The sequence below is a fragment of the Phalaenopsis equestris genome, unplaced genomic scaffold, assembly GCF_001263595.1.
Source record: "Phalaenopsis equestris unplaced genomic scaffold, ASM126359v1 Scaffold000273, whole genome shotgun sequence".
NCBI classification, from domain to species: Eukaryota; Viridiplantae; Streptophyta; class Magnoliopsida; order Asparagales; family Orchidaceae; genus Phalaenopsis; species Phalaenopsis equestris.
Window position 1 is genome coordinate 190,424 of NW_018164715.1, and position 12,471 is coordinate 202,894.

General features: G+C 35.3%; 1 protein-coding gene across 2 annotated transcripts; it reads left to right on the forward strand.

The window, feature by feature from the left end:
• The first annotated feature begins 247 nt into the window (after positions 1–247).
• Positions 248–6,148, forward strand: LOC110024756 (pentatricopeptide repeat-containing protein At2g34400). 2 transcript variants are annotated; one of them, XR_002294034.1, is made up of 4 exons: positions 248–1,161; positions 2,404–3,379; positions 3,760–3,891; positions 5,792–6,148. XR_002294034.1 is itself a non-coding variant. In XM_020724903.1 (2 exons), exons 1-2 carry the CDS (start codon positions 320–322, stop codon positions 3,353–3,355), a joined length of 1,794 nt encoding a protein of 597 aa, XP_020580562.1. In that variant the 5' UTR covers positions 248–319; the 3' UTR covers positions 3,356–3,563. The 2 variants fall into 2 exon arrangements, 1 of the variants encoding a protein (XP_020580562.1); XM_020724903.1 differs by lacking the exons at positions 3,760–3,891; positions 5,792–6,148 and having other exon boundaries at positions 2,404–3,563.
• The last annotated feature ends 6,323 nt before the right edge of the window (positions 6,149–12,471 follow it).

Consider the following 12,471-nt stretch of genomic DNA (forward strand, 5'->3'; position numbering starts at 1 on the left):
TACGATGTCCTTATGCAAACCTTCAATCAATTGTTAAAATCATGTGTATAAAATTTGAAACATATACAATATTCATCAATAAAAAGATTGACTTCTAAGAAAAACTATATCATTTATGTAAATATAAATGTTTAACATATATATATATATATAGGAAAATTTATGTACATAACAAATTCATATGTAAAAATTAAATAAATACATTGAAATGGAGGGGTTTGTATGTAAAACTTCCTTTATTCTAATAGCAAAGGCTTTAGGCTAGTTAATAAACGCTCGGAGAAGTTACAGTCCTCACCTTCCCGCCATTCGAGCTCAAATGCTCAAACCGAAACCTTATGCATCTCCAGCCTATCTCCTCTCTCTTCTCAAACAATCCAAAACCCTAGAATCTATCAAGCAAATCCACACTCAGATGCTGGTCTCCTCTCTCCATTGTCATAACCACCTCCTCTGCAAGCTCGTCGACCTCCAAACATTCTCCTACTCCTCCATCCTCTTCTCCCAAATCCCCTCTCCAAATGACTTCTCCTTCAACATTATGATCCGCGGCCTCTCAACTTCCTGGAAAAACTACTCCTTGGCCCTCGAATTCTACCTCCAGTTACTTCACTCTGGCCAAAAGCCGAGCAAGTTCACCTACCCTTTCGTCTTCATTGCCGCCGCAAACCTACCGTCCCCTTACCATGGTGTTTCTGCCCACAGCTCCGCTCTCCAGCGCGGTCTTGACTCAGATCTCAACACCCAACATTCTTTGATCACCATGTATGCTAGATGCGGGGATTTGAAAAGTGCATGGAAAGTGTTCGATGAAATTTCTGAGAGGGATGTGGTCTCATGGAATGCCATGATTTCAGGGTGTATGAAGATGGGCTTTGCTATGCAGGCTTTGGAGTTGTTTAGGAGGATGAGAAGGGAAGGGTTTGAGATGAATGGGATGACAGCGGCGAGCGTGCTGGCGGCGTGCGGCGAGGTGGGGGATTTGTGCTTGGGGTTGGAGGTGGCGGAATTAGTGGAAGAGAGTGGAGTGGAGATGAATTCATTTATTTGGTCTGCATTGATTGATATGTATGGGAAGTGTGGCAATCTTGATGAAGCTAAACAGGTTTTTGATAAGATACTGAAGCCAGATTTAGCTGTGTGGAATGCAATGATTACAGGGTGAGTCTAGATTTCATAGTTTACTGAGATTATTTTAGTTGGCCATGATTGAACTTATTCCGTTACAGACCATAAGGAATTACTGTTCTGCAAAACCAAAGAGTGTTATTTTTCTTACTACTTAGGTGCTGTTTGGCAACGGTTGAGATTTAAGGTATTAGGATTTAACAAATCCTCTAAATCTGAATTTACTAACTCCTGAATGGGTTAAATCCGGAAATCTGTCTGGCAATGGTTTTACTAGATCCTGTAAATCTAATTATTGAATTTGAGATTATACTCTTGGGAACACTCCCCGAAAGTTAGAGCTGAGAGGAGAGGAGAGGAGAGGAGAGGAGAGGAGAGGGGGGAGAGAGAGAGAGAGAGAGAGAGAGAGAGAGGGGGAAGGGTTGCGAGAGAATATTCAGGTATCAGAAACCCAAAAGTGTGAGGAACACAAAGCAAGTCTGAGAGTTCAAAAGTCTCTTTATTGATATCAGAATTTCCTATATATAAGGGTCTTAGAATACAAATGCATGTATGGAAATGACAATTTCTATAACCGTCTTAATGATTCTTATTCAAATTACATGATACTGATAATGAGAGTCGACATCCGGTCGGCCGGACAATGCTTTGGGATCGGCCGATTATGTTGATCGTTCGCCGTATGCGTGTGTCGGTCGGCCGCGACGACCGACTGTATGCTCTTCAATGATTCAATCGCTTGATTAGGCTGAGTAGATTTTGACTGTGGCCTCTCGGTTAATAGGCTCGTCGGTCGACTGATTTCGCTAGACGAAGGATTCTTCTCGGTCGACAGTGCCATCAAATCAATCAATGGCTTTGCTTATGGATTCTATGTTATTCTATGTTCTGTGTCCGAGAACCCACGTGTATGCTCCAATTCTTGACCGCTCGATCGTTTTTAGATTGCATTTCTATAATATACACTAATAGAACTGTATGACAATTTATGCAAGGATTTAAGTAGTCGTCATGGCTCTTGGAGATAGTCGGAAGCCTGCAAATTTAAATTTCAAGCCCCGTGAAGTTAATATCACCCATTTGTGGGATTTACGATTTACGTGATTTAGCGCCGAAATCCACAAAATCCGGATTTACGGCATCCGAGGATTTATTTTGTCCAAAATGACTGTCCAGCAGTCCACTTAAATCCTGAATTAAATCCGTTGCCAGACAATCCCTTAATTCTAATTGATTATAAGCTCAAGGTATGATGCTAAACCACTTCTGAATCAGGTACTCGCAAAACGGCTTATCCAATGAAGCCATCAAGCTATTCAACACCATGAGAGAAGCAAATGTGGAACCAGACAAGATGACATTAGTTGGAGTACTGTCAGCTTGTGGTGCCACTGGTGCACTAGAATTAGGAAGATGGGTGGATGATTTTGCACAGAGAAGAGGCCTTCACTACAATGTTTATGTTGGGACAGCTCTCATCGACATGCATGCGAAATGTGGGAATGTTGACCGTGCAGTCAGCATCTTTACTTCCATGCCGAGCAGAAATATCGTTTCTTGGAATGCCATGATCTCTGGGCTCGCCTTACATGGGAGAGGTAGAGAGGCCATTTCGCTCTTCGCCAGAATGAGGAATGAGGAGCCAAATCTTCAGCCAAATGATGTAACTTTTATTGGTGTACTCACTGCCTGTGTACATGCCGGAATGGTTCGAGAAGGTCGTGAATGGTTCGGTTTGATGAAGTCGAAATTTGGAGTAGTTCCGAAGATTGAGCACTACTCTTGCATGGTGGATCTTCTAGCTCGTGCTGGAAACTTAGAAGAAGCATGGGATGTAATGGAACAAATGCCAGAGATGCCTGATGCTGTAATGTTGGGGGCTTTGCTGTGTGCTTGCCGTAGTTTTAGAAATGTTGAGATTGGAAAGAGAGTTATGGGAAGGATACTCAAATTAGAACCTTCAAACTCGGGAAATTATGTTATCTCTTCGAAGATTTTTGCAGGTTCAAAGAGATGGGAGGATTCTGCAAGGATGAGAGGGTTAATGAGAGAGAGGGGTGTTTCTAAAACACCAGGCTGTAGCTGGATTGAGGTTGATGGTGAAGTCCATGAGTTCCATGCTGCTGAAGGTTTGAAGGCAGTGTCAGTAGAGATTCATCATATCATTGATATTTTGATAGATGAGATGATGATTCATGGATACGCGCCAAACATTGATCTTGCATGATGAGCTTTTAAGGTTGTTTTGAAGGTAATGTTTCTTGTGATAAATTGGAGAATAAGTTATTAGGCCAGTTTAGAGTCTATCTTGGATAGTTTTTTCTGCATGCTTTGTGTTTCAGAGACTGCCAGAATAATTCTATTTGGGTAACTACTGTCGTAGTATTTCTAAAAAATTTTTGGTAAAAAGTTACTTTTTTTTCAATTAAATTCTTGTGCGGTGAATGTAAGAAAATTGCTATATAATATTTTGAAAAATAATAAATATTTATAATCCACATCATAACTTTCTAAGTTACTTTCTTCACAACAATCTTTATAAAAAATTGCAGTCACAGTCCTCCTAAATGGACCCTTAGTCTTTATTTTACTGTTTTGGAATTAGTAATGGGATAAATTTCCTTTTGTCAGTTACACAGTTTGCAAGGTTTGATAACTTCGGATCAGAGATAAGAACTCGGATACAAAACAGCCTTGATGCTGGGAAATTTATAAAAGATTCAATCAGCAACAGCCATCACAGAACTGGCTGCTTATTTTCCGGTAAGTTTATCTACTTGTTTCTCAAATTTCTAATTGGTTAAGTCATCACTGTTATTCTGCACCTGGTTTTTCTTTCTTATTTAGAGGTTTAAAATGATTGATATTCTTATTTTAGTAGAGGCAATGAGAAGAGAAAGATAAACGTTTTATCTCCAACAAATTCAACGGTCAATAATGAGCATGAATTGTTTTCAATGTCAGACAAACTTCATGAAAGATTCGTTTAGCTGTTTGATTCAAATTTTTCATTAATTTCTTATGTAATGTTTGTAGGCTCTCACTTCGGTCTATGATTAGGAAAATTACGTTCAACAAGGGCAATTACTCTTCACAACTATGTAGAACTCGCGAATAGAATAAAGAGTAAAGCTACACTCCCTAAATAAATTTTACATTTGAAATAGGAAACTAATATGGCATATTTAAAGTTTGAATTTGGTAATCCATTAATTGAGACATAAAACAGAACTATATTAATGCCATGAGATGCATGTTGAGCTGGATTATAAGCTACATGCGGCGTAGGGCAGGAGCATGAGAGATTGACAAGATGCGACGATGTACAAAGATGATCATGATATAACGAGCTGGATAAAGTTGTGAGATCTGTAGGATGAAGATGATCACTAGCGGTCAAGAAAAGCCTTCATCATTGAGCTTTCAAATGAGACGATTTCAAGTAGCCAGATAAAAAACTTGAGATTGTGAGATACTGAAGTTAACCCAAACAACAATAGAAAAATAAATATTATTATTGAAATGCAAAGAGAGAATTACAACCAAATAAATAGAATAGTAAATAATAACAACACGACACACAAACTCAACTAGGGTTGGATCCGAAGGTGCTTATGGTGATCAGCGAGGGTTGGGAAACTGGTGGCGTGATGGATGAAGGGCAGTTGGAAAGCAGGAACGACAAGACGGCTGCTTGTGTTTTCTATATTAATGTGTAGGAACTAAGTTTTCTTTTCTTTATATTATTCTTGTGAAACCATTATTTATTTCATGTTATTTTCCTTAGGTATTTGAAGGATAAAAGTGATATGTTACACGGTTAAGGCTTTTTTTACTTTCTTACTGGCCACTAGAAAATTTAAAATAACTTGTGTTATAGGACGATTGACCGTAGACTAGAAGAACAAGTAGGTTAACATACAATTTCTTGGTAAAATATGAATATTATCATCAAATGATTGCAATCACATAGGGGAATGAAGAATTTTTGGAGTCTTTGTATGGTTAAGGGGACTTAACCACAATATGATGCTTCAATGCTTCATTTGTTTAGGAATAGAGTAAGAAATAAATTGTCCCTGATTGTTAAAAACATTAGAAAAAAAATTGGTGGAAAAATAATTGAATTCTCACAAAATCCAATATAATGAAGACTTTGTATATAGAGCAAAAACAAAAAAAAAATAAGTTGGCGTAGTTTTTCTAATTCAAAATTCTTAGAGAACGTTTAAAAATATTGAAATATTTTGATCTGAATTTAGAATTAGTAATTTAGTACTTAACTCGTTCATCGTTTGATCGATACACAAACTCAAAATTTGTATACTTTTGATTGCATCTTTACTTGCGTGATAACAAATATGTCACTGTTTTTCAAATTGATGCTATATCTTGATTAATTTTGGTGTTAGCTCAAACACACTTATATGGAAGCAAGAAAATCGAGGAATAAAAAAAATACAATAAAATATAATATTTTTGGTATATATTTTAATAACAAATTCCATAAATATCAATTATAAATATTAAGCACATTCGATAATATTGCTATGATGATATAAAAATTCTAATAACTCTAATGCTAACTGTCTGGCATAAGAAGATGTGGCTTGGGGGTGGAGGACCGAGTACATATTATTTCCAACTCTTTGTTGTTTTGCAGGTTTAAGGAGGTGCTTCACAAGTGGAGTTTTAAACTCCCTTCCTTTAACAGCTTGAAGAATGCTATAAATCACATCAGCAAGGCGTTATGTTACTCTATCCATCATTATTGGCATGCACGCAGCGCCATGTTTCTTGGTAAAAGCTACGGGACTGTAACTATCATCGCTGCAATTATTTTTGAAGTGCTCATCATGACTTCATTTTACGCTTTCCGGGTGCAATGGGATACGAGGATGCTGTGTGATATTCAGAAGTTCTACAATGTGGTGATTGAGGAGCTTCCGTCGAATGTGGCTAGGGGTGTAAACGAGCCCAACACGTGCGAGCCTTAGCTCGTGTTTGGCTCGTTTATATTTCGAGCTCAAAAAGTGTGTTCGTGTTCGGCTCGTTTGCTTGGCGAGCCGAACACGAGCTGTTCAAACAAAGAGTCGTTTTGACAACCCTAATCACGTAGTCATAAGTTGTTAAGGGTTGGGGCAAGAATGTTTATATTAAAACATCATTTTAATCTAATTTAATAATTTTTATTTTATTTTCCTAATTAATACTTTTAATTGATTATAAATCTTTGTGATCTTGTAGTTAATTAATTTTTCTAAAAATACTACTCATCAATATATATATATATATATATAAAATTGATGAGTTATATTCGAGCTAAAACGAGCCGAACACGAGCTTCTTAACGAGTCGAACACGAGCTGTTCGCTAAAAACGAGCCGTTTTAACAGCCCTAAATGTGGCTGACCTCCTGTGAGTGTGATTTGCTCTTCCTCCTCCTCCATCAGTTATCTCTTGCCATATATTGAATTTCTGACAGTTAATGCGTCTAGGTTCTGTTTTTTTGCACTTTAGTATGCTTGGAAGATTTGCATGCATGTCACTGAATTTCTTTGTATATACATATCTAACATGTAGTTTTTAATTTTTATTTATATATGTATGAAATTGTATACTTAGAAGTTTAGTGCTGATTGGCATAAGTTTAAAAAGTGTCATTCAGTTTATTGTCCGTTCATTCACTTATCAATCATGACGCTTCTTCTCTGATTCTGTTTACATGTAACGTTTTAGGGGACAAATTTTTCTGGGTTGGTATGAATATATGGCACAATTTTTATGGTAATGGAAGCAAAAGATTATCTACAATGCAGGATCAATTTATTTAGGTCTGGGCTGCAAGGCATAAATTTTAGAAGGCAAGGCATCTGTTTTGTTAACATAACAGTAGAGATTATTCTGGCGAAATAAAACTAATAATGTTGTTGTGCAAGATGAAGCAAAGTTATCACAAAGAAAATATTTAGCTCGATGTACCTTATCTAAGCTTTTCCCTTTTAAAAAAATATTTCTTGATTTGGGATACCTGCTGCAAAAATTGAGTTTTTAATCTTGTGATTGGACTTTGTGTTGGGGCGCTCCTACGATGTGATCAAGTTGCGGAAATAGATTCAAAAGATTTGAAGTAAAATTGTGAACGTAAATGCACAAAATGAGAAAATCATAGAAAATGCAAGCCTTGACGTCGAAAAATTTGAGAACAAGAAAGAATCAAAGAGTCACGCCACACTAAGAAAATTGTACAAATTTCGCTTCATTTGTCTCTCCACATTTTGGAATGCTTCAGAACTTTCCTCTCTTCTATCATAAATTCAAACTAACAAAACTGTAAATTTATGCAGAGAACGGCACAAATTTGGTTAACGACATCGAGATGCTGAGATAGTTGTGTTGGGGCGTTCCAATGGGTGCTAGGTATAAAAAAAAAAAGAAAAAATTCTTTTTTTTGGAGGGTATTGCCCCGACGTTTTTTAATTTTTTTGTACCTAGCACCGATTGGAAAATCCCAAGGCCACTATCGTGTCCAATACGGGAGGAACACTCCTCTGTACATCCCGACAAACTCACCATCAAGCTTCAATGGTAAAATTTAGGACATTGAATGCCCAATTAATTGATACAATCAGGCTCCACATGATAATACTTTGAACTTGGAAATTTTATAATTGATGATAAAACACTCAACTTTGGCGGCAAAAAATGAAAAAAATTATGCTGATTGAGAAGTTGTGCTCGAATGGGTAACACAGTAGTTAAAAATAAATTGATGAATCTTAAAGTATGAGTTTAAGAGTTCATTTGCCCTCCCCAACAAAAGAAGACATCATTTCTAAAGAGAAGGTATCTTTACTCCAGCTTTGTAAGCCAGAGCTGAACAACAAGACAAATAATACACCAAATCGCATCAATTCTGCATGCTAGCTTTTTCTTTGTCTGTTTTCTTCACCTTTTTAAATTTAGGCAGTAAAGAGAGTTCATTTGCCCTCCCCAACAAAAAAAGACATCATTTCTAAAGAGAAGGTATCCTTACTCCAGCTTTGTAAGCCAGAGCGGAACAACAAGACAAATAATACACCAAATCGCATCAATTCTGCATGCTAGCTTTTTCTTTGTCTGTTTTCTTCACCTTTTTAAATTTAATCAGGAAAATTTTTTAGATTCAAATTAAAAATCATTCAGGACCTTGATTTCAAAAAGTTTATATTCAAACTAGTCTTCTAGACAAAATGAACTCGATGATACCAAAATTGGTTCGATTCGAGTCCAAACAGCTCCAAATCAAGCCTTGGATGGTCAATTGAATTCAAAATTCGACATAATTATAGTCAAATCGAGCGTCTTGATAAGATAAATCCAATAAATTTAAGCTCACTTAATTTTGTGGTCATTAAGGTCTTCAAATCGTTAAATAACCCTCTATGATAAAGAGATATCAATATGGATCGTCAGATAAGTATGTTATGGGAGTTAGCAGTCGTATGAGTAAAATGTCTCTCCTCCAAGTGCTAAAAATAGTCCCCCCCTCTTCACTTGGAGGAGGAGAACTATGAGTCAAATTTTAGCGTCGTTTTTGACTTAAGACCCGACGAGAGCTACTAGCTTCCGTAGTAGCTGACCACCTTCGACCATAGTTGACCACCGTTCGTCGGCCGCCATCGACCACCTCCCGTCGGCCATTGTCAACCACCGCCCATTGTTCGTCGACCACCACCTCCTACACCTACTCGTCAATGTATTTGAACTTAACAGTGGTGTAACAAATAACCCCGTATTGAACACTCATGACAACTTCTTATGACTGTCATATTCATACTAAAATTACTCTTTCTAGACTCCTGAAGTTTTCTCTACATTGTATACGATCAATTATTGAAAGAATGTATCTTTGTACTCACAAACTTATATTGAATTACTTCGTCTGGGCTAAGTCTTGTGGTTTTTCTTTTATTTCTCAATTTTTTTCATGGGCAGGGAAATTTTTTAGATTCAAATTAAAAATCACTCAGGACCTTGATTTCAAAATGTTTATAGTCAAACTGGTCTTCTAGACAAAATGAACTCGATGATACCAAAATTGGTTCGATTCGAGTCCAAACAGCTCCAAATCAAGCCTTGGATGGTCAATTGAATTCAAAATTCGACATAATTATAGTCAAATCGAGCGTCTTGATAAGATAAATCCAATAAATTTAAGCTCACTTAATTTTGTGGTCATTAAGGTCTTCAAATCGTTAAATAACCCTCTATGATAAAGAGATATCAATATGGATCGTCAGATAAGTATGTTATGGGAGTTAGCAGTCGTATGAGTAAAATGTCTCTCCTCCAAGTGCTAAAAATAGTCCCCCCCTCTTCACTTGGAGGAGGAGAACTATGAGTCAAATTTTAGCGTCGTTTTTGACTTAAGACCCGACGATAGCTACTAGCTTCCGTAGTAGCTGACCACCTTCGACCATAGTTGACCACCGTTCGTCGGCCGCCCTCGCCCACCCCCCCCCGGCCCCTGGCCACCCCCCCCCCCCGCTCGCCCCCTACTCGTCGATGTATTTGAACTTAGCAGTGGTGTAACAAATAACCCCGTATTGAACACTCATGACAACTTCTTATGACTGTCATATTCATACTAAAATTACTCTTTCTAGACTTCTGAAGTTTTCTCTACATTGTATACGATCAAGTATTGAAAGAATGTATCTTTGTACTTACAAACTTATATTGAATTACTTTGTCTGGGCTAAGTTTTGTGGTTTTTCTTTTATTTCTCAATTTTTTTCATGTAAAAAATTTTGGTGTCTTATCTTATTAATTTCAAGTTATCTATGTGTGATGTATCATCATATAACATTAAAACGTTAAATTATCACTCGACTGTCACGAATATTCATGCACACAACATTAGTATTTTTTATATAATAATAATTATTTAAGTGCTATATTGCTCTATGTGTAAACATGATAGTTGGGGTATTGTATATGGTAAATGCATAAAAACTGTCTGATATAAATGTAAAGGCCCTCTTTTTGATAAAGCTTTGGAAGATTTTGAGCTAATTTTGATGACATGACAGTTGTAAGTAGTGAAATTATTAAATTATGTATATACCCCCAGCAGAAGCATTGAAATAAGTCTCATGGATTTATGGCTAGTATTTACAAATTCCAGCCACACACAAAAAACATAAGTCTCATGAATTTATGAAAATTTAAATTTGAGGTATGAATTTTATTCCACACATGTTAAGTATAGATTTAATAAATCCACCAAGGGGTAGGGCTGTAAACGAGGCTTGGATCGTGTGTGGTTCGTTTGAAGTTGCTTGTGCATGAAATTGACTTGTGTTCGAAATTGGCTTAGGAACAGTGTGTTCGCGTTCGACTCGATTTAAATATTCTTGTTCATATTCAGCTCGAAATTGGTTTGTTAAGATTAATTAGAAAAAATCGAGTGTTGGATTCGAACATGAACTAAATCTATGTAAATGAAGACACATAACCACACAATCAGTTATAATTTAAACTTATATATATATATATATTTATTTAATTATTTATATTGTAAACTTATTATATATATATATATATAAGTTTACAATATAAATAATTATATAATTTCTTTTTTAATTTCGAGCTAAAATGAGCTGAAAACGAGCGAACAAAGAGCTATTCGTGTTCGTCTTGTTTATAATTCAAGCTTTAAAAAATTGTTCGTGTTCGACTCTTTACATAATGAACGAGTCGAACACGAGCTACTGAATGAGCCAAACATGAGCTGTTCGCGAACAAAAAACTTTTTTAATAGCCCTAACAAGAGGGTGAATTTAAAAAATATGAATTTATTAAATCTTACTAATCGTAGATCCTCGATGCAGCCAATCGCCTCCTAAGGGATTCTTGACTTTTGTCTAATTAGAGCATTATAATTATATTTATTAAAGTTAATTTTTCTTTGGCCTTTTCTGACCTTTTCTTTTGAGGGATGTTTAATAAAAGAGGCATTCACAAACATATCACACAATTCTTTTGTATTAAGATATGTAAATGGATAACAATTTTATGGTATTTATGTAATTTTTCCTCGATAAGAATAGCTGTGTACTTCATGTCACAAGCATGCATTTCCAATTTCATTTTCTTTGAAATTCGTGAAGTACACTTCATATTTTGAGTCTTATGTGTTTAGAACTCGATATTTTATTATATTTTTAATGAATATTGAATAAAAACAATAAATTTAGGCCATGAATTAATAAAGAATGTTTATTCTAATTTTCTGAAGATGCACTAATTGGTATTAGGGCTGTCAAAATGGCTCGTTGTTAGCGAACAACTCGTGTTCGGCTCTTTAAGAAGCTCGTGTTGGGCTCGTTCGCTAAGTTAACAAGCCGAACACGAACAAAGCCGAACACGAACCAAGCCGAACACGAACAACACGAACAAATATTTATTTGTTCGTGTCGGCTAGTTTTGGCTCAAAATACTGCTAATCAATTATATATATTTCTTTGATGAGTAGTATTTTTAAAAATTTAATTGACTACATAACTACAAAAAATTATAATAAACTAAAAGTATTAATGAAGAAAATAAAATAAAAAAAATTATTAAATTAGATTCAAATGATATTTTAAATCCTGTTCCAATCCTTAACATCTTATGACTACGTGATTAGGATTGTCAAAATGACTCTTTGTTCGTGAACGGCTTTTAGATATTAAAAGGAATATTTCACTTTTTAAATATCAAAATATTGGTATCAAATACTAAAATACTGTATTTTTTCGTAAAAGTTTTGGGCGGTATAAATATAAAAGTTACAATTTAGGTGTTAGAAAAGTAAGTACATAAGAATCTAAAGGCATTTAAATGCCCTTTTAATAAAAAAAAATTTTATAATATATATATATATATATATCTATATTAAAAAAATCTCTATTTTGTGATATTTTTAAGCTAAACAAAATGGATAATAAAAAATATAAGAGAAAATTATAAATATGTAGATTTATTTATTAATTGTTTTGCATATAATTATTTAATAGTTTTTTAAATAAATTTTTAGTAATAAGGGTGTGCTTCACATGAAACTTTAATTCATTTTATTTTATGAAAAATTTGAATCCCCTAAAAAATGCTATTAATTCCGCCCGTCTGAAAAGTATCGAATTATGCTAAACACTTCTTTGATATAAACTTTCACTTTCATCTAGTGTTATATGTATAGGGGGTCCTTGAATAATAGCACATGAAGCGGGCTTCTCATCATAGGGCCTAAAGCTTACTAAATCGATATTTCAACCTCTGTCAAATACCAATTATATATATTCTGGGCTAAGTCTT